The sequence below is a fragment of the Dermochelys coriacea genome, chromosome 1 (assembly GCF_009764565.3).
Source record: "Dermochelys coriacea isolate rDerCor1 chromosome 1, rDerCor1.pri.v4, whole genome shotgun sequence".
Lineage (NCBI taxonomy): Eukaryota > Metazoa > Chordata > Testudines > Dermochelyidae > Dermochelys > Dermochelys coriacea.
The window spans coordinates 42,208,809-42,235,027 of record NC_050068.2 but is presented as its reverse complement, the minus strand read 5'-3'; the positions used below and the strand labels follow the sequence as shown (position 1 = coordinate 42,235,027).

At 41.1% G+C, this 26,219-nt stretch overlaps 1 protein-coding gene across 3 annotated transcripts in view; it reads left to right on the top strand.

Annotated features, from left to right (window-relative positions):
• LOC119846367 (mitochondrial intermediate peptidase) overlaps window positions 1–26,219 on the top strand; it is a 126,375-nt gene that overhangs the window by 61,428 nt on the left and 38,728 nt on the right. The window contains exons 15-18 of one of the 3 annotated variants that reach the window (XM_043504305.1): window positions 4,497–4,571; window positions 15,697–15,816; window positions 21,670–21,784; window positions 25,053–25,063. In XM_043504305.1, the coding sequence (XP_043360240.1) occupies window positions 4,497–4,571; window positions 15,697–15,816; window positions 21,670–21,784; window positions 25,053–25,057 (315 nt within the window). In that variant the 3' untranslated portion in view covers window positions 25,058–25,063. Of the gene's footprint in view, window positions 1–4,496; window positions 4,572–15,696; window positions 15,817–21,669; window positions 21,785–25,052; window positions 25,064–26,219 lie in introns of those variants that run through there. The other 2 variants (XR_006277625.1, XM_038379943.2) reach the window with 2 other exon arrangements.

Sequence of the window (26,219 nt, the reverse complement as noted above, 5' to 3'; positions counted from 1 at the left end):
TGTCATTTGTCTCCATGAATTTTCATGATTTCCCCTGAACTCATAAGACAGATGGAATTTACTTAAAATTATCAGCTGTTCTTCTCTGCTTCTCATGCTGATGCTGTGTCTCAGGTGGAAGAACAGAGTCTTGCTGCTCTTGTGGCACTCATATCGCTACAAGAGTACGTACAAAGCAAGTTGGTAGGCTGAATGAGGGCAAGCAGTTCTTTCAGAAAGACTATGGCTGTGACCCAACTCTACATCTTCAACAGCAACTTTTTGGAGAGCTGTCTCTCTGGCCCTTTGGGAGGGAGATTTAGTTAGCACAGAGAGAGACCAGTGCCCATCTCTATTTACTCCTTGCTCTTGGACTCAAGGAGCTGGAGAGTATAGTAGAAACTCCCATCAGAGCAGATGAAGAAGAAGAGAATAGTGGAGTGGAAACAGTGGCTGACTTTCCATAGTCTTCCCTGCCATGGGAGCACCTATTCACTTTTCCAATATAGTGAGAGGGTTCCTATATTCACTCTTCCCGTGTAGAAGCATGGTAGCAATGAGCTTCTTCCTGTCCAGGAGGACTCAGGAGGAAGAGTCATGAAGAGAAATAGTCAATTGTGAGTTGTGGATTAAAGCTGTTTCCACAGCTGCGGAGAGTGTGTGAGCTAAGGTAGGGGGTGAGGTGGTTTGTCCTACAAAGCCCATGGAGAATGTGATATCATTTGCACTGTCTGTCCCCATCACAGAACCTCACTTCTCTATGTTCCTGTGAACTGCAAACCTGGATTTCCCATTTCAGTGAGGGTTTGTGGGATTGTGGTTTACCAAAATGCCTATGAGTGAAGTTCTGGTGTTTTTGTTCTGTTTTAAATGGCATACTGGCTGGCGGCAGCTATATTTAAATTTATCTTAATGTTGTTTAAAACAGCCAAAATATAAAACTGTATAAATCAGTTATGCTGAAAGAGCCAATTTGGTTTGAAGTGTAGCAGTGATCTTGGCTGTAGCACTTGTTAAAAGTTATAAATATATAAAATAAATACATCCACTGCTGCTAAGATTTTAGGTGTTCAGATTTTGTAATGCAGAAAAAAATTGCAAAATCCAACTTTTCGTTATTTACTGTATCCAAAATATATATGTTGGTTGTTGGTGCTTAATAACAAAATGTGCTTAAACATGTATCAGGCACAAAGTTTCTTCCATCCGGCTGTCATCTTGCATACATTTATGTGCTCCTTTATTTCCATGATGAATGGTCATTGAAGTACTTGCAGGATAGGGGGGAAAATGCACATAGATAAGACAAAATGCACTGGCAAATGTAGAGGAAGAATTATGTAACCTAAATAATTTGTCATCAGCAAATTTTGCCATGTCAATACTTACCTCTCTTTCCAGATGATTAATAAATACAGTAAACAATAATGGACCTAGTACAGAACTGTGAGGCACCTGCTATTAACCTTTGTCTATTATGAAAATTTAACATTTATTCCTACTTTTTCCCCTGTCTCTTGATCAATTTTTGGTCCAAGACAGTACTTTGCCTCTTACACTGTGACTCTTGGTTTCCTTAGTAGCCTCTTGAGAGGGACCTTATAAAAGCGTTTTGAAAATCTAAATAAATTGTGAGCTGGTTCTCCTTCATCCACTACTTTGACACATTCAAAGAATTTTAATAGATTAGTGAAACATGATTTTTGTTTGCAGAAACTGTATCATATCATCGTCTTCCACATGTGGTAGTGGTCTATTTTAAATGTGTTCTGCCAGTTTACTGGTACCAATGTAATGCTTACTGATCTGTAATTCACAAATCATCCAAAAGTTTTTTTTAATATTTATTTGTTTGCTACCTTCCAGTCTGTTGGTAAAGTAGCTGTTTTTTTTTTAATTAAAAATTACCTTTCTTTGCTACCTGCTCAGCTACTTGATACTTGAGCTTCTTCAGAACTCTTGGATGTACCATCTGGGCCAGGTAAATTATTGCTTTTAAATTATGAATTTCTTCCAGTACTTTTTCCAGTCTCTGAGAATCTTTATTACCTACCCTGGACCTACTCATTTTTGGTATCTCCCTGATATTTTCAGCCATGAAGATTTATGCAAGGATGTTTTTCTAAAAGATATGCTCTAGGAATTTTGGGGGGGAAGTTCTATGGCAGGAGGTCAGAATGGATAATCACAATGGTCTGTTCTGGCCTTGAAAGATAGTCCCTTTTATTTCTCAGCAATGTCTTTATCATCCTTAATTGCTCCCTTTCACACCTGATTATCTAGAAGACCCACTGATTCTTTCACAGGCTTCTTGCTTCCCATATACTAACCTTTAACTATTTGCTCTTAAAAGTCCATCTAAGACAGTCTAATTTCCCTCTTCCATATTGCCTAATGCTATTTATTTTCTGTTTATTGGCTTCAGGTCAGATTTCCATATTTTGAGAGATCTCAGGTGCAAATAGTCAGTTATGGTCTACTCTTTGCCTTCCTGGTTCCATTTTTTTTTCAGCAGCACACATTCCGTCTAACACTGTTGTTTTAAGTAATATCCATGCCACATCTAAGCAATTTACTTCCTTTACTTTTTAATTTGGGGCCTTTTTGGCTAGCCCCTCTTCATTTTATGGAAATCTTCCTGTCCAAATTTTAGTATCACTGTGTCAGTTTTTGGTACCTTCCTCTCCTCTAGGAAGTTGAACATTATTATTTTGAGGTCAGTATTACATAGTGGTTCAGCTACTTTTAATTCTTGAATTAATGCCTGTGCATTATGTAAAACCAAGTTGAGAAGCAATCATTTAATCTGTTGAGAAATTGCTTCTCTAACCTTTGGCCCATTGTGCTATTAGACCAGTATGTATATGATTAGTTGAAGTAATCCATTATTAGCCTGTTAACCTTACTGCCTTTTTCTCTCTCTTTACACTCAATATCCTTTTCTTGATCTGGAGGCCAGCAATATAGCTAAGTTCCTATTCCAAAAATCATTACATACTTCTAAACAAGGGGTCTTCTATATTCAGGAAAGAATTAGCATTAAAATAATAAGAGTATTGCAGGACGGAGTTAATGTCCATTGGTCCCATTCTGTAGGTTTAAATTTAACTGCTATGTACATTATGACTGACAAACTAGCGAGTGCTATTGCACCCCATTCTCGGGACTATACTGCATTTACTGGGGGGGGGAAATGTTACACGGTCCTGACAAGTGGCTGCAAAAAAAAGGGCTGTGCAACTTGAGAGTTCTTACCTGTTTTTAACTTCCAGATTCCATTGAGTTAATTGCTAACATTTTTCTCACTTTTGTATAATTCGGTATGCAATTGTTCTGTATTTTTATTTTATGAACATCAACATCATTTGGCTTGAAGTCATATCATTTGTACAGAATCTAAACATATTGCTATGGGATCAGAATCTGTAAACCTGGATGTATTAGTTCTTAAACACATCAGCACCCTGTAAAATTCAGGTATGCCTTTTGAGTTCTGTGTAATAGCAAACATCTGCATTACAGTGCAGAACCACTCCATAATATCGTTTAACATGATGGCACGAACGGAGTTATTTTAACCCTGATTAACATACTTTAAAATACATCCAAAAAGAATATGCTTATTGGGAAAACTGATTTATTGAACTGCCTAAAGATGGACTGACAAGAAATTTAGGGCCAGCCATTCACCTACCAGTATTTTGAAAGATATGGCATTGAACAGTCTCTGGATGTATTTATAGAAATCTAGATGGAAAATCAAAAGGGAAAACTAAACTGAATATTGGGAAAATCAATCAGTCTTGCAAGGGATATGGGAGAGTATTTAAAATTTTAGTCATGTAAATGTGAAGCATAGATTAGGTTTTATTAAAAATATCAAGAATACTGTTCAGTTTTGCAAAACATCTTCATGTTGATAAATAAGTAGGATCTGAACCAATACTCAGTGAAGACAATGAATAGACTCCTATTGACTTCATTTGAGATTGGATCAGGCCCATATGGATTTGTACTAGACATGCTCAAACATCAAAAGGATTTTTTTATCTCTAATATCTGCCACTGAAGATTAGACTGGATGACCCTGGGGCACTGCCTGCAACAGCTGTGTTTTATTGTCTGAAATAATAGTCATAATATTTTAAATAGGTACATGTTGATAGTAAAATATTGTTTTATAAATATGCATCTATGAGACAATAAATGGTTATCCCAGGTTGCTAGTTAAAAAGCAGTGCCAGTGTTGTAGTCTGCCATTCTGTATTTGCATGTTCAAACCTTCTGTTTGACAAATTAGTACTTGCTGATATTTAATAGAATGTCTTCATCCTTGTCAGTTTTTCAATCTAAAGTGTTTTCTAAAAGTCATAATTGTTTTAAAAATTACAGTAAAAATCCATTATATGTTTCACTTTTATGTTCTCTGTCTTCCTTAGTTAGAAGTACTGTACATTAAATGTTCTCAAACAATGTACTTAGTTCTAAATGTATTTTGGCTTTTTTCTTTCTTCAAGTCACTGCCAAAAAGCATGGTGTCACGACTCTGTGAATCTAAGAAGATTTGTGCTGCAGCTGATATGCAGCTTCAGGTATGTTCTTTAGTTTCAGGTTTCTCCACCCACTAAATCTGAAATGACTTCCTAAATTTATAGGAACTAATATCAGATTAAGTTGACTCTATTAATTTGTAAAATCTTACAAATTTTTGTAATTTAACACTTAACTCAGTGTTGCATCTGTGCTGACTAAACAAATGCAAAATATTTAAACTGAATTGTTTTCAACTTAATTTTAATATGTTTTGGTCAACATTGTCTGTTGTCTGCATAAAGTTGGTGATTTAGATGCTTATCTTTAGGTACACAGCTTTGAAAATGGTTGTCTTTCACACTTAAAGAAGTTTTAAAGGGAAGCCATGAATTAAAATGGTACTTGATATTTTGTTTACTGAATGTTTTAAAATATCTCAAATATAAATTGAAAACAAAAGTATGCTGAAGTAGCCATCTTTGATTGTATTTACTTTGACCAAAATTTTCAAACCTGGGTCCCTACATTTAAGCTCACAAATCCATTGTGTGGCTCCTAAATAAAGCCAATTAATTCTCAGAAATATGGAGCACCTTTAAATCCCACTAAACTCTGTGTGAGCTGGAAATGCTGAGTACCTTTTGAAAATCACACCAGTTTTATTTAGGTGATGAAATACGGATTTTGGTTTCCTGACATAAGCAGCCAGGTTTGAAAATATTGGTTTTTATTACTAAAAGGACACTGTCAAAGTTTTTAGGTCTAAAATCTGATCTACCTTATTATATTGTTATAGTTGTTGCTGAGTTCATGCAGTTCTGTCTGGCTTTTCCAGAACAACAGTTTCGACGCTTTCTTTAAAAAGAAAAACTCCTCTGCTCGGCATTAATGCACAGCTCTGCACTCACAGTTGGTGAACTTGTGCAATTGAGTAAAAACAATGTTAGTAAGAAAATATATGTCAGTTGCCACCTTCTAAGTCTTAGCATTATAATAAAAGGGGAGTTAAAGCTTAGGTAAAATATGTTAGTCTTTCACTCTTCTTTTTTTAATATAAAACCACAATACATATATGTCATTGTTGAAATAGGGAGCTTGTTTCCTCAATCATAATAGAGCAATTACCAGTAAAAGTTAATAGTCACAAAGGCATTCAGTTTAGCTATGTTTTTCATACTGATTAGTCAGCTTGTGTTTATATTCTGCTAACACTTATTTTGTATGATTTTTCTCTATTCTTTTTTCCCTATGCTAAATACGTTTGTTTGTTTGTTTGTTTTTACCACGATTGGTATAGCTTTAAAGTGAGGACAACTGCTTTTAGGTGCTCCAAACAGGAGCACGCAGTCTCTTTTTAGCAAATGCAGAAGCAAGAATCAGGTGGCAGTTTGGACAGTTGGGCAAAGGCTAGGGATTTATGATTTCTTCTCTCTAAAAGATGTCCCAAAGACTGTGTGTCCTTCTCTACAAACACCAACTGCTGAGTTTAACTAAAACTGATTTTTAAAATGTCTTAAACCTATGCAAACTGCTGTGTGGACACGTCTATTGATTTAAAACTGGTTATAATAGTTGAGCTTATATCTATAAATTTACATGTGCAAATTAAACTAATAAGCCAGGTTGAGTATCTACGCAGGTTTGCACTGATTTAACTAAGTCAGTTTTTAAGTCACACTTTTAGTTAAACCATTGCAACTTTGGGTGTCACTGGCCATGGTGGGTTCTGTGAGAGCTGAGTGATGTGGAGCCGAGCACTACTTTACCTTTGTAATGTGAAAGCAGTGAAATGCCCCTGGCAATTCTGATTTTGAAATGCATAATTATTGCTTATAATTGTTTTCATATACAGACATATGCTATGCTACTAAATCTGAGAGAGATCTGAGCGAGATTGTTTGCAATCTAGAAGGAATCCATACAAGAATTAAATCAGAATTTTTCCAAACTGTACAACAGTTCTGAAAAAGCAAAATTTAATACTGATGAATGATACTCAAAAAAACAAACAAACAAAAATGCTGTTAATGAGAGCCACTAATTTTGAATAATCCACCAGATTGAATAATCACCAGGGTACAGACCAGTAATTGACTTGAAATTCTGAAGTGGTGGACATGTGCTTTCAAACACAGACATTCTTTGTTCAGTAATATCTGTACTAGCAACAGAGCCCAAGGATTTCCTTTCAGCAGTCAATTTGTATTTGTCCTGGACCAGAGTTGCCATAAGTATTTGACTCTCTATTTTAATGCGTTTTGAGAGAATCTAACAATAATGCCTGCTGGTGCATATAAACTAATCTCAGATAAAAAGACTGGTTGATGGTCATTTCAGTTATTTAGTTCACAAAAATTGTTCCTGGAGACGGGTGGATGGTGGTGAATACAGAGTTCCCACATTCCTTTGTAGAGATGTGTATTGTTTTCTGTGTAGTTATTTAAAGTTATAATCACTGGAATAAACTCTTGTATTTATTTTTAATTTAGTTCTCCTACATACGTATTAATGTCTGAATAACCATATTCATTGCACACAAATTGGTAAAGAGCTTACTTATAACTGAAGACTCAAACTCATTTTCTTCAAACTTAGCAAAAGCACATATTTCTCTTTGAGGGTTAAGTGCCATCCATGCCATTCATTATTTGACCTTTTGAAAATGAAAATGTTTGAATTTTGCAAGAGTAGGGAAATATCCTAAATGTGTTTTAGCCTATTCAAAAAATATATAAAACAATTTTCAGGTAACTTCTACTAATTTTTATGGTATCTAAAAATAGGAGAATGAAATTAAATTGCTTTTTCATCCATAAACTTCAGTTTTGCTATAATAATTTCAGCTTTTGTGATCTCCAGCAGATTCTGGAGAGAGATGAGGAAATCTGAGTTCTGTACTCTGCTCCACATTTAAATACACATCTTTTCAATATGCATATTTTTGTCATGTGGAGTAATCGCCTGTAAGCTTGGACCTGGAGTAACTTTATTGTCACGGTATCAGAGGGGTAGCTGTGTTAGTCTGTATCAACAAAAACTATGAGGAGTCCGATGGCACCTTAGGGCATAAGCTTTTGTGGGTAAAAAACCACTTCTTCGGATGCATGGCGTGAAAATTACAGATACAAGCATAAATATACTGGCACATGAAGAGAAGGGAATTACTTTACAAGTGGAGAACCAGTGTTGAAAAGGCCAATTCAGTCAGGGTGGATGTGGTCCACTCCCAATAATTGATGAGGAGGTGTCAATACCAAGAGAGGGAAAATTGCTTTTGTAGTAAGCCAGCCACTCCCAGTCCCTATTCAAGCCCTAACTGATGGTGTTAAGTTTGCAAATCAATTGTAACTCTGCAGTTTCTCTTTGAAATCTGTTTTTGAAGTTTTTTTTGTTGTAGGATGACTACTTTTAAACCTGTATTGAATGTCCAAGGAGATTGAAGTGTTCTGTTTGGCCTATGTACTTGGCAGAGGGGCATTGCTGGCACATGATGGCATCTATCACATTAGTAGATGTGCTGGTGAATGAGCCCCTGATGGTGTGGCTGATATGGTTGGGTCCTATGGTGCTGTCGCTAGAGTAGATATGGGGACAGAGTAGGCAACGGGGTTTGTTACAGGGATTGGTTCCTGGGTTAGTGTTTCTGTGGTGTGGTGTGTGTAGTTGCTGGTGAGTATTTCATAGAATCATAGAATATCAGGGTTGGAAGGGACCCCAGAAGGTCATCTAGTCCAACCCCCTGCTCAAAGCAGGACCAAGTCCCAGTTAAATCATCCCAGCCAGGGCTTTGTCAAGCCTGACCTTAAAAACCTCTAAGGAAGGAGATTCTACCACCTCCCTAGGTAACGCATTCCAGTGTTTCACCACCCTCTTAGTGAAAAAGTTTTTCCTAATATCCAATCTAAACCTCCCCCATTGCAACTTGAGACCATTACTCCTCGTTCTGTCATCTGCTACCATTGAGAACAGTCTAGAGCCATCCTCTTTGAAACCCCCTTTCAGGTAGTTGAAAGCAGCTATCAAATCCCCCCTCATTCTTCTCTTCTGCAGACTATTTGCTTCAGGTTAGGGGGCTGTCTGTAAGTGAGGATTGGCCTGCCTCCCAAGGTCTGTGGATCGTTTTCCAGGATAGACTGTAGATCGTTGATGATGTGCTGGAGAGGTTTTAGCTGGGGGCTGTATGTGATGGCCAGTGGTGTTCTGTTATTTTCCTTGTTGGGCCTGTCCTGTAGTAGGTGACTTCTGGGTACCTATCTCACTCTGTCAATCTGTTTCCTCACTTCCCCAGGTGGGTATTGTAGTTTTAAGAATTCTTCATAAAGATCTTATAGGTTTTGTCTCTGTCTGAGGGATTGGAGCAAATACGATTGTATCTTAGGACTTGGCTGTAGACAATGGATCGTGTTATGTGTCTTGGATGGAAGCTGGATGCATGTAGGTAAGAATAGTGGTCAGTAGGTTTCTGGTATAGGGTGATGTTTATGTGACCATCACTTATTTGCACTGTAGTGACCAGGAAGTGGATCTCTTGTGTGGACTGGTCCAGGCAGAGGTTGATGGTGGAGTGGAAATTGTTGAAATCCAGGTGGAATTCTTCAAGGGCCACCTTCCCAAGATGTCATCAATGTAGCACACGTAGAGGAGGGGCGCTAAGGGACAAGAGCTGAGGAAGCATTGTTCTAAGTCAGCCATAAAAATGTTGGCATACCATGGGGCCATGCGGGTGCCATAGCAGTGCCGCTGACTTGAAGGTATAAGTTGTCTCCAAATCTGAAATGGTTGTGGATAAGGACAAAGTTACAAAGCTTAGGCACCAGGTGTGCTGTGGCCTTATGAGGGATACTATTCCTGACAGCATGTAGTCCATCCTTTATGTGGAATACTCGTGCAAAGAGCTTCTACATCCATGATGGCCAGGATGGTGTTTTCAGGAAGGTCACCAATGCATTGTAGTTTCCTCAGGAAGTTGGTGGTGTCTCAAAGATGGCTAGGAGTGCTGGTAGTGTAGGGTCTGAGGAGAGAGTCCAAATAGCCAGATAATCCTGCTGTAAGAGTGCCAGTGCCTGAGACGATGGGGCATCCAGGATTTCCAGGTTTATGGATCTTGGATAGCAGATAGAATACTCTTAGTTGGGGCTCTAGGGGTGTGTCTTTGTAGATTTGTTCCCGTGCTGTAGCAGGGAGTTTCTTAAGCAGATGGTATAGTTTCTTTTGGTACTAGTCAGTGGGATTGGAGGATACTGGCCTGTAGAATGTCGTGTTGGAGAGTTGCCTGGCAGCCTCCTGTTCATGATGACTACAGCACCTCTTTTGTCAGCCCCTTTGATTATAATAAGAAAAGGAATACTTGTGGCACCTGTGCCGCCGATGAAGTGAGCTGTAGCTCATGAAAGCTTATGCTCCAATAAATTTGTTAGTCGCGAAGCTGCCACAAGTACTCCTTTTCTTTTTGCGAATACAGACTAACACGGCTGCTACTCTGAAACCTTTGATTATAATGTCAGAGTTGTTTCTGAAGCTGTGGATGACGTTGCATTCTGTACGGCTGAGGTTATGGGGCAAGTGATGCTGTTTGTTCACAATTTCAGCCTGTGCACGTTTGCGGAAGCACTTTATGTAGAAGTCCAGTCTGTCATTTCAACCGTCAGGAGGAGTCCACGCAGAATTCTTCTTCTTGTAGTGTTGGTAGGAAGTTCCTGTGGGTCAATGTGTTGTTCGGTGGTGTGTTGAAAATATTTCTTGAGTCAGAGACAGCAAAAGTAGGCTTCCAGATCACCGCAGAACTGTTTCATGTGCATGGGGGTGGTGGGGCAAAAAGAGACTCCCCAGGATAGGACAGACTTTTCTGCCGGGCTAAGTGTGTGGTTGGATAGATTAACAATATTGTTAGGGGAGTTAAGGGTACACTGTTGTAGCCCCCCATGGCATCTTTAAATATTCAGGGTAAATAGGCCAAATCCCCTGAGATGTGATATTAGATGGATGGGATCTGAGTTACCCAGGAAAGAATTTTCTGTAGTATCTGGCTGGTGAATCTTGCCCATATGCTCAGGGTTTAGCTGATTGCCATATTTGGGGTCGGGAAGGAATTTTCCTCCAGGGCAGATTGGAGAGGCCCTGGAGGTTTTTCGCCTTCCTCTGTGGCTTCTCTGCTCCTTGAAGTCTTTAAACCATGATTTAAGGACTTCAATAGCTCAGACATGGGTGAGGTTTTTCATAGGAGTGGGTGGGTGACATTCTGTGGCCTGCACTGTGCAGGAGGTCAGACTAGATGATCAGAATGGTCCCTTCTGACCTTAGTATCTATGAATCTGTGTCAGAGTTTAGATATTTTACTGTCCTTTTTCCTCTGTAGAGAAGTAAAGTGTGCCTTGTAAATGGCTTGTCTTGTTTTTGTAAAGTCCAGCCACATGGAAGTTAGTGTGGAAGGTTGGTTTTGTATGAGTCTCCAGTTCTGAGAGTTCAAAACACAAGTATAGCTCATTGGCAGAGATAGCTCATTACATAATGACTCTTAACAAGCAGGCAGGGAGCTAGAAAGAATTGGAACCAAATTTATTAATAGCATTTTAACTGCACCGTTTAAGCTAATTAATGTAGTAATTTATAATAATTACTGTAATACACTGCTTCCTCTTTTAAAGTCTAGACTAGATAAACACTGATAGTAAAAATCTGCCGGTATCTAAATGCTTAAAAATAGGGTCTTCAGCAACAATCTCCAAATCACATGCAATGTGAAATATCTTTCATTCCCATTGCTATGGCAGACACACATAACTATGGCTCGTACTTGAAAATACCTGTGTATGTAAAGTCATCAGTGGGTGAATTTATTTTCCAGGGTGGATTTATTTTCGCTGTGCGCTCCTGGTGGCCTGGGTCAGAACTTCCTTCTAATGCTCTACATGTGCCAGGGAAGGGGGAAGCTTGTAACTCGCTTCAGTGGCTTATTTCTCCAGCTCTCTATTTCTGCATTGTTCTCTAAGCAACCCACCTCATCGGTCTTCAGCAGAGGGTCCACGAATAGATCCCAGAAGTCCTGACACCCAGTTCTCTGCTCTAACCACAAGAGCATACACTTGTGCTGTGGAAAAGCAGCTTTTGAATGTCTTACCAGAGTTTATCATTTTGGAAATCTAGTTGAAAGGTTTATTAAGCTGCTATATGTTTCGAAGAGAGTAATTCAATCAGAAGTAACATAATCCTTAGGAAATCTTTACATTTAGTTTTAAAGACTTAGATAGTCTAAACCAAATCTATTATAATGAATAATGTCAGTGGGTTTGGATTTTTTTTACCCAATCATAAGACTTTCAAAGAAATAATTGAGCATGCTACATAAGACACAATTCCATTTTAGTCAGATCATCTCAACTTTTGTCTTCTGAGGCCCCCCCGTAGCATCTTATAAAAACTCTACAACCCACCTGCCACAACAACTGTTTTCTGCATAGAAAACCCAGGGCCAGCATTAGGGGGTAGCAAGCTAATTTGCTCAGGCTTTGGCTTCAGCCCCGCATGGCAGGGCTCAGGCTCAGGCTTGGGCTCTCTGCCCTGGGTCCCATAGCCCTGCTTAGTGGACCCCCTAAAACCTGCTTGCGGCCCACCAGGAGGTGCAGGACCCTGGTTGAGAACTGCTGATGTAAATGACTTGCTCAGCTTTTTCACAGTACCATCTCCCAAGTTCCCTATTTCATGTACAGATTTATTTTTTTTAAAAGAAGGGAGTAGAAGGGCCCAGAGGTTATAAAAGAAAGGGTCTCTCACCTGTCATTGTGGGGTGGGGGGAGAGAGAAGGAAGCTAGCTGTGTGTGAGAGACTCTATGATTTGGAGGAGAAGCCCTGTGCAGGAAGGTGCGATCCTGGATCCGCTGAAGTACTCTGACTAAATGGCTAAATTTCAGTACCCAGAAAGATAATGGAGGAAGTAATTAAGCAACCAGTTTGCAGACGACTAGAAGATAATGTGATAAGTAACAGTCAGCATGGATTTGTCAAGAACAAATCATGTCAAATCAACCTAATAGCTTTCTTTGACAGGGTAACAAGCCTTGTGGATAAGGGGGAAGTGGTAGATGTGGTATATCTTGATTTTAGTAAGGCTTTTGATACCATCTTGAATGATCTTCTCATAAACAAACTAAGGAAATACAACCTAGATGGAGCTACTATGGGGGCGGGGGTGCACAACTGGTTGGAAAAACATTCCCAAAGAGTAGTTACCAGTGATTCACAGTCAAATGGAGGGTCATATGAAGTAGGGTCCCACAGGTATCTGTTCTGGGTCTGGTTCTGTTCGATATCTTCATCAACGATCTAGATAATAGCATAGAGAGTACACTTACAAAGTTTGCAGATGATACCAAACTGGGAGAGGTTGCAAGTATTTTGGAGGATAGAATTAAAATTCAAAATGATCTGGACAAACTGGAGAAATGGTCTGAAGTGAATAGGATGAAATTCAGTAAGGACAAAGGCTAAGTACTCCACTTAAGGAGGAACAATCAGTAGCACTCATACAAAACAGGAAATGTCTTCCTAGGAAGGAGTACTCCCAGAAAGGGATCTGAAGGTCATAGTGAATCACAACCTAAATATGAATCAACAGTGTAACGGAGTTGCCAAAAAAGCGAACATAATTCTGGGATATATTAGCAGGAATGTTGTAAGCAAGACACAAGAAATAATTCTACTCTACTCTCTGATGATTAGGCATCAACTGGAGAATTGTGTCCATCTCTGGGCGCCACATTTTAGGTAAGATGTGGACAAATTGGAGAAAGTCCAGAGAAGAGCAACAAAAAAGATTCAAGGTCTAGAAAACATGACCTTTGAGGGAAGATTGAAAAAGTTGGGTTTGTTTAGTCTGGAGAAGAGAAGATTGAGAGGGGATATGATAATAGTTTTCAAGAACATAAAAGGTTGTTACAAGGAGGAGGGAGAAAAATTGCTCTCCTTAACCTCTGAGGATCGGACAAGAAGCAATGGGCTTAAATTGCAGCAAGGGCAGTTTAGGTTGGACATTAGGAAAAACTTCCTAACTCTCAGGGTCATTAAGCATTGGAATAAATTGCTTGGGAATGTTGTGGAATCTCCATCATTGGAGATTTTTTAAGAGTAGGTTAGACAAACACCTGTCAGGAATGGTCTAGATTATACTTAGTCCTTCCATGAGTGCAGGGGACTAGACTAGATGACCTCTCAAGATTCCCTCCAATCCTACAATTCTGTGATTCTAAATTCCAAACAAAGAACACTTGAGTGGTGAGGAAATTAAGGAAGGGAATGATAAATTGGAATTCTGTTGGTTTGTGTGGATCAGTATATCTAAGTTGTTTAATGTAAAGGATAAGTGTTTTAGAATCCCTTTTGCAATGTCAATGTGTTACATGTTTCAGCTAAACTGTACACCAGAGTGCACATAAGGCTGAAATTATGAGAAAGGATATGCTTAAGCAACTGGTGTATCTTGGCAGGGGGTGGTGGTGGTTCTGAGAATCTAAGGCAGCTGAACCCTGAGTTCCCACTTCTGTGAAGGCGTAACAGACTCTGTGCCCAGCATAGGGTGACCAGATGTCCCTATTTTATAGGGACAGTCCCGATATTGGGGACTTTGTCTTATATAGGTGCCTATTACCACCCATCCCATGTGACTTGCTAGCTGGTCACCCTAGCCCACTGGGATGTATTCCAGAGAGACCAAAGAAACCGTGCCAGAGGCTACCCAGACAAAGGGAAGCTTAGAATCACGTGTCTGGCATGTGAGACTGAAACGTGGCAGCCTGGTGAATGTTCAGCAGGGGGAGCTTTAATAGCGCTGTGACAAATGTCTGTTAGAAACTTTAATCTCGTTATATTTCAGTAAAAAACCATTTCTGTTTGTTTGGATTTGCATGATAGCACAGAGCTAGTACACAGTCAAGCTCCTGAATTGTCTCAGAGCTCCCAAAGCAGTAAAAGAGTTAATATAGTAGTATGGCATTACATGAGTATTGATAAAGGATAAGGCATTAATGTTACCTCCTGACAGCAAGAATCACAGATTCATCTCCTTCCAGCAGGAGCACAATGGTTTCCTCTGAAACATCCAGGTGCTCCACTCAGATGTTGGGGAGGGGCTGGAGTTAACTATTTCTTCCTAAACCCAAAGATATTTATTTCAGTGGGACTTTTCCACAGGCAAGAAATCCTGTATGGGTCCTTACAGTGCTTAGTGTAGCTGCTGCTCCACCTAACAGTTGATCATCCTTCTGCAATCTGACTCCTGGTTTAGGCCTAATGTCTGTCTCCATCAAATTGTTGCAGAATATTGTGAATTGGACAATTGTCTCTCATTTTGTCTGCCCCACAAAACATTTAGTCTCACAAATCAACTTGCTGCTCTTCCATTTCTCACTCTGTGACTTCCAACCCTGAAAAACCCTCAGCACCTCTCATACAATTCCTGAGTCCTATAAAAGTCCCACATACGCTGCTCCAAGTACCTGTAAAATGTCTATCTCTTTCAGTAGCACTTCTTTCCTAATTCCCTTACCTCTTATTATGCCTTGAACCCTGACAAACTGAACATCTTCCCCAGAGCACGATAGTAGCCCAGTTCTAGAGGGAACTTGAGAGGTGCCACCAGTGGCTCCTTCTGCCATCTGTCTCAAGACACTTTTGGTGTCCACTGCTTAATTCTTCACAGCAGTTGTGATCTTCTACTCTTTATGGCCGCATACACAGCATGTGCATCCTAGTAGCATCATGTTGGGCTGTGCTATGTCTTTCTCAGAACCCAAGGAAGGTATTTTGAAACAGTCTCATTAATAAGAGACTATTTTAAAACTTTTTTTTCCCCAAAAGGTGGACTTCTGTGGGACATTAGGCATGGGTTTCAATTTTGTTTAAGGTAGACAAATATATAAGCTTACGGAGGTTGTCAGTGTCATTTCACATGTCAAGGAACTAATCTTGCAAGATACTGAGTCCTCAAGATCTGTTTTTCAGTTGGAGTTGAGGGCACTCAGCACAAGGATCAGTCCCCTTATCCTTTTATTTTATATCAAAAATAGAAGAGCCAGGAAATGTACATATTTTAAGTTCTCATGGTTTATTCTATTGCCTCTGTCTTTGTTGGTTAACCACATGTCAAATGCCAAGACTGTGAGCCAAAGCTGAATATATGTTTTATCTGTCTAGGTCTTTTATGCTATCTTGGACCAACTCTACCATGGGGAACATCCTCTAAAGAGGTCAACCACAGAAATTTTAAAGGAAACCCAGGAGAAATTTTATGGATTACCATATGTACCAAACACTGTGAGTTTAACATTTCATTCTCATTCATGCTTTAAAAGAAAAGGAAAGTTTGGAAACACTTAGACCTTGTGACTCTAGCAGGCTGACTAAACTGTCATCCCCTTTCAGCAGAACCTTAATCTCCACATTTCCTATCAATATAATTCAAAACAGAGGCTGCTTACTGCGGTTTTTGGAATAAATATCCAGGTGTGTCACTACTGGAGTTGAAATTTTTCAGTTTCAAAACTTCTGTCAAGCTACTGTGCCTGTGTGTGCCTGCATTTAAGTATAATCTCCTTGCTTCTGTGATGAGAATATGGAGTCAGTACTCTATTAGTAATGTATTTCAGAATGACAAAGAGCTTAGTGGAATTAGTTTGTTTCTATGATTTTGGGACTGTGGAAAAACAGCAGTTTTGGTCCACTTTAACAGTCCAACAGCCAATTTGGCAAATGAAGCAAATTATGTAAAACCTGCTGTATGTTGTTAGCATTCAGCGAATACGAGATTATTAATCCTTTTTCTGAATGTGAATGTGTGTGTTTTAATTATGTGAAAATTATATTCTGAGTATGCAAAACAGTTTATCCTTGGAATTTAAATCACATTTTAAACCCCCCCCCCAAAAAAGTGAATCAATTGTTTAGTTATGCACGTCATTCTTATACGCTATCCTATCAAATCCTGAACCCAGGAGCCCAGCCTGAGTAGCTGTTCACCCCTCCCATAATGCAGTTGTGTTCTTTCATTGCTTGGTGCTGTGCAGGAACCAAACAACCCTTCACCATAAAGAATGGGGCTCCAGTTCCCCTAAAGGGTGTGCATCCTTTCCCTACAAACCCTTCCTGCTCCTTAGGCAGCAGCTAATTCCACTCCCATGGCCCCCTCCTCAGCTACAGAGTCAGAGACAGAATATTCCTAGAGAATAGAATTTGGTTGTATATTGTCTTTAATACTCAAACTTTATTGTTCAAATAATCTTAATATAGAATGATTAGGCACATGGAGGCATTTAATAATTGTTCACATAGTCTTGAACTTTAGAACCCCTATCCCCCTGCAAATCCCTAAGAAAGGGATGTTGGAGAGGTCACCAGGTAAATTCCTTTCTTGCTTTGAAAATTGCGTTGTAATCTTTAATCTCCACCTTCAGACGTTATCCACAGGATGGTGCCTGTAACATTAAGCAACATCTTGTAGTGCAGCATAGCATTACCATTTTAGTACAAGATTTGTTGTATTACTTGATCTCACTGTCTGTGCCAGTACAAAAGCACTAATAATTGAGTTATACCGTCAATATGCTGTCTAGTTTCTTATATTCAGAATTTGAGGGCGTCTGGGCTAGGACTTTTAACACATTTAACGTCTACATTACACTTATCAAGAAACTATACTACAAGAACAGTTAGTAACTTTTGTCGCATAGCTCTTGCTACCTGATACGGTGGAAGTGCAGGAGGCATCCCACTAACTCTATCCTTCAGAGCATCGGACTCTGTGCAATTTTACTATCAATTAACGACGTGATCATCGAACCAGCAAAGGTGGCGTGGCACACACCTGCCATGTGTATTCCCACCCTTAAAAGTATGGAGAAGGTGTGTTTTTCCCAGCCAAACGGACAGAATTTTTATTTAGTCATCCAGCACCAAATTCACTGCTTGCCCAAGCAGCATCAGAGAGAAACAGGCAACATCAGGTATGATCTTTTCCACTTGATAAGGAAGCTAAGGGACTGTACTGTTAGCAGAAAGATCTTTTCAGCTACCAGCCTGCAATTCACAATAACAAACTGTCAGGTGCTTTTTGCCAAGTACCACCTGGTGAACTACAAGATAGTCACAGAGTTTTCAGATAAGATTCCATGTGAGAATCATAGAACATCAGCGTTGGAAGGGACCTCAGGAGGTCATCTAGTCCAATCCCTTGCTCAAAGCAGGACCTATCCCCAACTAAATCATTCCAGCCAGGGCTTTGTCATGCCTGACCTTAAAAACCTCTAAGGAAGGAGATTCCACCACCTCTCTAGGTAACCCATTCAGTGCTTCACCACGCTCCTAATGAAAAAGTTTTTCCTAATGTCCAACCTAAACCTCCCCCACTGCAACTTGAAACCATTACTCCTTGTTCTGTCATCTGCTATCACTGAGAACAGTCTAAATCCATCTTCTTTGGAACCCCCTTTCAGGTAGTTAAAAGCAGCTGTCAAATCCCCCCTCATTCGTCTCTTCTGCAGACTAAATAATCCCAATTCCTTCAGCCACTCCTCATAAGTCATGTGCTCCAGCCCCTAATCATTTTTGTTGCCCTCTGCTGGACTCTTTCCAATGTTTCCACATCCTTCTTGTAGTGTGGGGCCCAAAACTGGACACAGTACTCCAGATGAGGCCTCACCAATGCCGAATAGAGGGGAATGATCATGTCCCTTGATCTGCTGGCAGTGCTCCTATTTATACAGCCCAAAATGCTGTTAGCCTTTTTGGCAACAAGGGCACACTGTTGACTCATATCCAGCTTCTTGTCCACTGTAACCCCTAGGTCCTTTTCTGCAGAACTGCTGCCTAGCCACTCGGTCCCTAGTCTGTAGCAGTGCATGGGATTCTTCCATCCTAAGTGCAGAACTCTGCACTTATCCTTGTTGAAGCTCATCAGATTTCTTTTGGCCCAATCCTCTAATTTGTCTAGGTCCCTCTGTATCCTACCCTAACTTCCATCATATCTACCACTGCTCCCAGTTTAGTGTCATCTGCAAACTTGCTGAGGGTGCAATCCACGCCATCCTCCTGATCATTAATGAAGATATTGAATAAAACCAGCCCCAGGACCGATCTTTGGGCTTTCCGCTTGATACTGGCTGCCAACTAGACATGGAGCCATTGATCACTACCTGTTGAGCCTGATGATCTATCCACCTTATAGTCCATTCATCCAGCCTATACTACTTTTACTTGCTGGCAAGAATACTGTGGGAGACGGTATCAACAGCTTTGCTAAAGTCAAGGAATAACACATCCATAGCTTAGAGGACAGTTTGAAGCACTCATCTAAGAGGGAAATCTGATTGTGAAGTCATCACTGCAAACTGCCTTCAATGCGGCTGCCATGACTGCTTCGTCAGTAGCTACTGCTGTGGTTGTGAGAAGAGTGGCTTACTCATCTGGGTTCCCAAAGAAGAGCCAAGTCACAATAGAGGATCTGCCCTTCAGAGGAAACTTAGACTTTTAGTGAAAGGATAAACGAGTCCCTGTGTTTGTTAAAGGTATCCAGGGCAATTCTCTGCTCCCTCCGGATTTATGCACCAGACAAAGATCAACTACTGAACCATTCTTCCATCATAGGTCTTATGAGCCCGCAAGGAAGTGCACACAACTACAGAGGCTTAGACAACAACTCCTTCTGCCTCCTCCTTCCAACTGGAACCTAAGGAGCTGCAAACCATTTCTGTAGCCTAATTTGTCTAACTTTTTCTGATTTTGGGGGCCATTTAACCCACTTCTTTGACAACAGGCAGAGCATTACATCCAACAGGTGGCTTCTTGATATTATCCAAACAGGATATATAGTAGAATTTCTCTCCCTTTCCCTTCCTCATCCGCTGTCTCAATCTCTCTTCAGGGATCACTCTCACAAGGAGATAGGCTCCCTTCTTCAACTGGGAGCCACAGAACCTGCGTTCTCCCCTTTACCATGGAGGAGGATTCTGTTACAAATACTTCATGATTCAAAGAAAAAAACATAAACCTACAGCAACTCAGTATCTATGTCCCAGCAACATGATTTAGAATGGTAAGTTGGCAGCAGTAATTCTATCGTTAAGCAAAGGACACTAGTTCATAATTCACAACGTGAAGGATACTTGTTTTCATGTACCTCACTTTCACACAGGAAAGTTCTCAGGTTTACCATAGGTTCCTATCATTAACAGTACAAGCTACTTCCCTTCAGTCTGGTTACAGCCCCAAGGGTGTTTACAGAAATGATGTCAGTGGCAGCCCACCTTCGCCTCAAGGGACTTTCAATATTTCTGCCCCTTGACAAATGGTTACTGACTGGGAGATCTCACTAAGAGGTCCATTCTGCAATAAGAGCTCCTATTCTAGCTGAATCAGTCTCTGGGCATCTCTGTAGACAAAGAGAAATTGTTATTAGTCCTCACATAGACAGAAGAATTCATTGGAGCAACACTGAACTCCACCACAGCCAGAGCTTTCCTGCCAGAGGACAGATTTTTGACAACGACAGCAATGGTCACGGAGCTTCAAGCCAGTCAATAGACCTGGGTTCAAACTTGTCTCACTCTTAAGCCAATGGCAGCCTGTACTTATTTAAAACATTTTGCAAGGCTCCGACTTTGTGCCTTAACTCAAAACTTAGCTCAAAACACTGTACATCCCAAGCAGAGACTGCATCGAAAAAGAGCCATCACTCAGAGAATACAGGACTCAGTAAACTGATGGGCAAACAGCCACCAGGTATGCACAGGTATTCCTTTCACTCCACCACCACCACTAGAAAAAGTATAAATTCCGGATGCTTCCTCTCTAGGCTGGGACACCCATCTGGCAAACAAATGGCAGAAGACACTTGGACAACTCAAGAGTTCATAATGCATATAAATCTGCTGTAACTGCAAGCAGTCCGCAGGGCTTGCAAATGCTTCCTCCCATGCACAGCAGTGAGACATGCACAAGTACGATTGAACAAGTCAACAGTAATCTATATCAACAGACCAAGTGATGCGAAATCCACTCCATTATGGGCAATAGCCGTCAACCTATGGAATTGGTTCCTCTGTCAGCAATGCACCTCCTGGAGCAATGCAACAAACTTGTGGACAGCCTTAGCAGATTCCTATCAAGGGACCATGAATGGGAACCACACAATTTGATAAGACAGCAAATGTTCTACCTATGGGGGCACCTAATATGTGAGCCCTTTTTAATGTAATTTAGATGGAATGTGAGGATGTGGCTTCCTGCTTCTGAGCTAATAGCTGCTGCTTGGCTGCTCTTTTAATCTGACTGTAGACGAAGGCCTTAGGCTTTAGGCCTTACAGTATGGCTGCAGACAAAGGCCTTATCCTCACAGAGCCCTCCTGGCTGACCCAGTGTCTTTCATAAGAAGGCTTCCCTATGACTTTACCCTATATGTACAACCAACGTGATCTCAGAATTCCATTTAAACTAGATTGACTATCTACCTGTCTTCTCACCAAAACTCACAAGACAGGAGATTTAATACTCTGGAAGTATGAAGAGTGTTAGCGTTCTATCCAGGCAGAAAAAAATTCTTTTGAAGGTTTCCCAAGCTAATTATATCCTTTTACTGAACACATGAAGGGAGAAGCTATTTTGGTGCAGAAACTATCCAAACATACCTCTGGCTGGATCCTGCTGTGTTACGAAATGGCTGGCACCTCTCCTCCCTAGCGTATCAGGACTCATTCCACTAGAATGCAGGCGGTGTCAGTGGTTTTCCTCAGCGAAGTTCCCCTAACTGTGATTTGTAAAGTTACAACTTGGAGTTCATTTCATAGCTTTGCAAAATATTACATTGTAGTGCAGACCTCAGCAGCTGATGCGGCAGTGAGCTCAGCAGTCTTCCATTCACTGACTTCCTTGAGGTCCTCACACCCTCGTCCATAAGGAAGACTGCTTGTCAGTCACCCACAGTGGAATACAGATGGGGCCAGTGCTTGAAGAAAGAGGTTACTTATCTTTCTGTCACTTGAGTTCTTGGAGATGTGTGGTCCTATATATATTCCACTACCCACCCTTCTCTTCTTCTGCTGCAGATCTGGCCTGTTGCAGTAGAGAGAAAATTGGAGAGGCAGTGCTTTCACACTGCCTTATTCTCTCACTCTACAGCATGGAACTGCACAGGCGTGGTCTTCAGAAAGTCTCGCCTGTGTGGAACACATGCATGCCCACAGTAGAATACAGAAAGGGGCCACACAACATGAAGAATTCAGGTTACAGAAAGGTAAGTAACCTCTCCTTTGAGCTATAGAGAGTATTACATGTCGCACAAACCAAATAACATACTTTTTGCTTTCCCATCAGTGCTAATAATAATTAAAAGACTATTGTGTATTTCCAGTAGTCTTTAACTCGACGTTTATATGGCTGTCAGAAGAGCTTTAGTAACATCTTGAAGAATCACAGTTACTGTAGGATAAATAACTTTTCTGCTCCTGAGTAGGGGAATAAAATTGAATAACTCAATTATACATTTTGGGTTTATTCTCTTCCTGACATATGCATGAAACTTCTGTTAATGCTAATGGAAATTATCTGCCCATGTTGAGAGGAGACAACTTTGAAGCAGCAATCATATAGTTATGAAAAAACAACAGTGACTGACTAAATTCTGCACTTTTCTTCATCTAGTGCAAGCCCATTGACTTCATGTGGGTTGCACTGTATGTAGATCAGCACAAACACTCCTGTTGCATCTAAAAGAAAATAGAACGACACTGTTCTTCTCAAAGCCTGGCTTTAAACACTGCTTTTCAACATTCAATTATGAATTGCTCTTAACTTATGATTCCACCCTAAATAGTGACTTTTTGTAAAAATAGTTCCATATTAATTGTTTGCTCTTTATAGCAAACTTTCTCAGTTCTCAAGTAGATGTATGTTTGTTTTTATTTCTCCTTCACTCCCAGCTCCATAAACTCACCCTCGGCTCTGAAAACTTGTGTGCACTATAAAAATTACTCAGTGCTGACAAGATTTCAGCAGTAGATGCAGCTGAACTATTGTTGAAAGCTGTTTAGCTAAGAGCCGTTGGTTCAGCTGGATCCCGTCCATCTCACATACATCTAACATCTAATAGAGATTCTGCAGGCTGAACTAGATCATAGAATCATAGAACCACAGGGTTAGAAGAGTGCCAGGGTCATGTAGTTTAACCCCCTGCCAAGATGCAGGATGTGTTGTTGTATCTAGACCATTGATACTCTGACTGAGGCTCAGGAGCCGCAAGTGGCTCTTTAATGTGACGCCTGCAGTTCTTTGCAGCAACTGATATTAAAACTCTGTGCAGTTTAATTATTAATCAAGTGTAGAATACTTGGTCAGTCATTTTGCTGTGAGAGTAATATGTATCTAAAAATAGTAAATGAAACAATGAATTCACACTACTTTGGCGCTTTCGGGTAATGATCACTGATTCGGCTCCTGAACCACTGAGGCCTGAGTATCACTGGTCTAGAAACCATCCAAGACCGATGGCTATCCAGCCTCTTTTTGAAAACCTCCAGTGAAGCAGTGTCCACAACTCCCTTAGGCAGTTTTTTCCATTGTCCTATTGTTCTTACAGTTAGGAAGTTTTTCCTGAGATTTAATCTAAATCTGCTATGCTGTAATTTGAACCCATTGCCTCTTGTCCTGCCCTGTCTGGCAAGAGAGAACAACTTTTCTCCATCTCTTTTAGGGTAGCCTTTCAAGTAGTTGAAGACTGCTATCATGTCCCGTCCCCCCCATCTCCTCTTTTCCAAACTGAACACAGCCAGTTCCTTCAGCCTTTGCTCATGATTGCATTCCATCCCTTTGATCACCTTTGTTGCTCATCTCTGGATCCTTTCCAGTTTCTCTACATCCTTTCTATACACTGGTGACCAAAATTGGACACGGTACTTCAGCTGAGGCCTAACCAGCCTGAATAGAGTGGTACTATCAGCTCCTGTAATTTGCATTCTATGGCTCTGTTAATACAACCCAAAATTGCATTTGCTTTTTTTACAACAGCATTGCATTGTTGATGATGTTGTGATCCACCAAAACTTCCAGATCTTTCTCAGCAGTGCTGCTGTCAAGCCAGTTATTCCCCATTCTGTATTTTTGCATTTGGTTTTTCTTCCCTAAGTGCAGCACCTTAGGATATGTCTTCACTACCTGCCAGATCGGCAGGCAGCGATCGATCCAGCAGGGATCAATTTATTGCATCTACACGCAATAAATAGACCCCCGAGCGCTCTCCCGTCGACTTCTGTACTCCATAGCGATGAGAGGTGCAGGTAGAGTCGATGGGGGAGAGGCAGCAGTCAACTCACCGTGGTGGAGACACCACGGTAAATCGATCTAAGTATGTCGACTTCAGCTATGTTATTCACGTAGCTGAAGTTGCATAACTTAGATCGATCCCCCCTAGTGTAGACCAGGGCTTACACTTGTCTTTGATGAATTTCATTTTGTTGTCTATAGCCTGATTCTCCAGTTTATCAAGCTCCCTTTGAATTTTAGCTTTATCCTCCAAAGTGTTTGCAACGTCCCCTAGCTTTGTCTCATTTGATCAGTGTGCTCTCTATTCCTACTTCCAGGTCATTAATAAAATGTTAAGTAATGCTGGACCCCACACAGATCCCTGTAGAACTCCAGTTGAGATCTCCTTCCAATCTGACATAATTCCATTAATAGTTAATCTTTGTTTGCGGTTGGTTAACCAGTTGTTATTCCTGAGGGAATTCTACACCAAAAAAATAAAAATTCTGTGCACAATATTTTAAAATTCTGAAAATTTTATTGGTCAATAAAAAAAAATGTGGAAGCTTCAGCATCGCAGTGGGGAGCACAGGCCACTGACTGCATGGAGGTGAGAGATCACCCTGCCCCCACCCCCATCCCCGGCCCCAAGACACAAACTCAGCAGTGAGGCTGCACATGACCCCAATACAGTGCAAGGGCTGGGCCTGCCCCAGAAACACTCCGGGGCCCTGCTCTTCCATGACAGGCGCACCAGGTATGAGCAGGCAAGCTCAGCCTGGCAGGATCCAAGTGTGGGGGGATCCAGATGTGGGGTAAGAGGGTTCTGTGTAGGGCAATCTGGGTGCAGGTGGCTCAGTGGGAATTCTGAGGGGGGATCTTGAGGCACAGGGGCTCTTCGGGGGGTTCCAGGTGCCGGGGCAATGGGACTCTGCAGGGGGTCCAGGTAAAGGAGGAGGGCCTCGCTGTGGGGATCTCAGGCTCAGTGGGGGGGCCTGAGTGTGGGGGGATGGGGATTGGCATGAGGGGTCTGGGATGTAGGGGGCTTAGCGGGGGAGTCCAGGTGCTCGGAGAGTGGGGCTTGGTGCGGTGGGGGTCCAGATGTGGGGGGCTCTTTGGGATGATCCAGGTGCCCGGGGGTTGGGGCTCATCAAGATGGGGGTGTGAGTGTGGGGGCTCAGCGGGTGGGGGTCACAAAAGCTTATGCCCAAATAAATCTGTTAGTCTTTAAGCTGCCGCTTGACTCGTTGTTTTTGTGGATACAGACTAACACGGCCACCCCCTGATACTTCTTCATTGAGCAGCAGATCCGTATCATCCCTGATATTTCTTTTTTTATCTGACATATTTGTAGAACCCCTTCTTGTTGTCTCTAACATTTCTTGCCAGTTGTAACTCAGTCTTTGCCTTGGCTTTCCTGATTTTGTCCCTACATGCTTGTGCTATTCCCATGTTCGCTTCCTTGGTGACATGCCCCTCCTTCCACTTCCTGTTTGTGTCCCTTTTGGTTTTTAGATAGCTAAAAAGCTCCTTGTGCAGCCACGTTGGCTTCCTGTGACTCTTATCTTCCCTCTTCATTGGAATAGCTTGATCTTGAGCCTCTAATATTACATCTTTTAGGAATTCCCAGCCCCTTTCAGCTCCTTTTCTTCCGAATTAGTCTTTCCATGGGACCTTGCCTACTATTTCTGAGTTGGTTGAAATCTGCCTTTCCGAAGTCCAGTTTCCTGGTTTGCTATTCTCATGTCTTCCTTTCCTTAGGATCTTGAATTCTTATCAGATCATGATCACTTCCTCCCTAGTTCCCAACCAGCTTTTCATTTGCAACTAATTCATCCCTGTTTGTCAACACCAGATTCAAAATGGATGACCCCATAGTTTCCTCAACTTTCTTAATCAGAAAGTTGTCCCCTACACATGCTAAGAACTTGCAGGACATATTATGTTTTGCTGTATTAGTCTTCCAACAGATATCAGGGAATATCCCCCATTAATACTAGCCCATGTGTGTTATCTAATCTTGTTACCTGGTTGAAGAATACCTCATCCACTTCCTCTTCTTGATTTGGTTCTCTATAATAGACCCCCACCATAACACCACTGTTGTTTTACTTTTTTATCTTTACCCAGATACACTCAGTAGGTCTGCTGCTCGCTTCCTCTTAGATCTCGGGGCAAGTGTATACATTTTTGACATACAGTGCAACACCTTCTCCTTTTTTCCCATACCCATCCTTCCAGAACAAGCTATATCTCTCAATGCTGGTGCTCCCACCAAGACTCCGCAATGCCAATTAAGTCATAATTTTCTTCAAAGACCATGACTTCCAGTTCATCCTGCTTGGTTTCCCATACTCCTTGCATTGGTTTACAGGCATTGAAGATGTTTGGCAGACTGCCCTGTTGCTTTTCTTTTTGCCTCTTTAATGCAG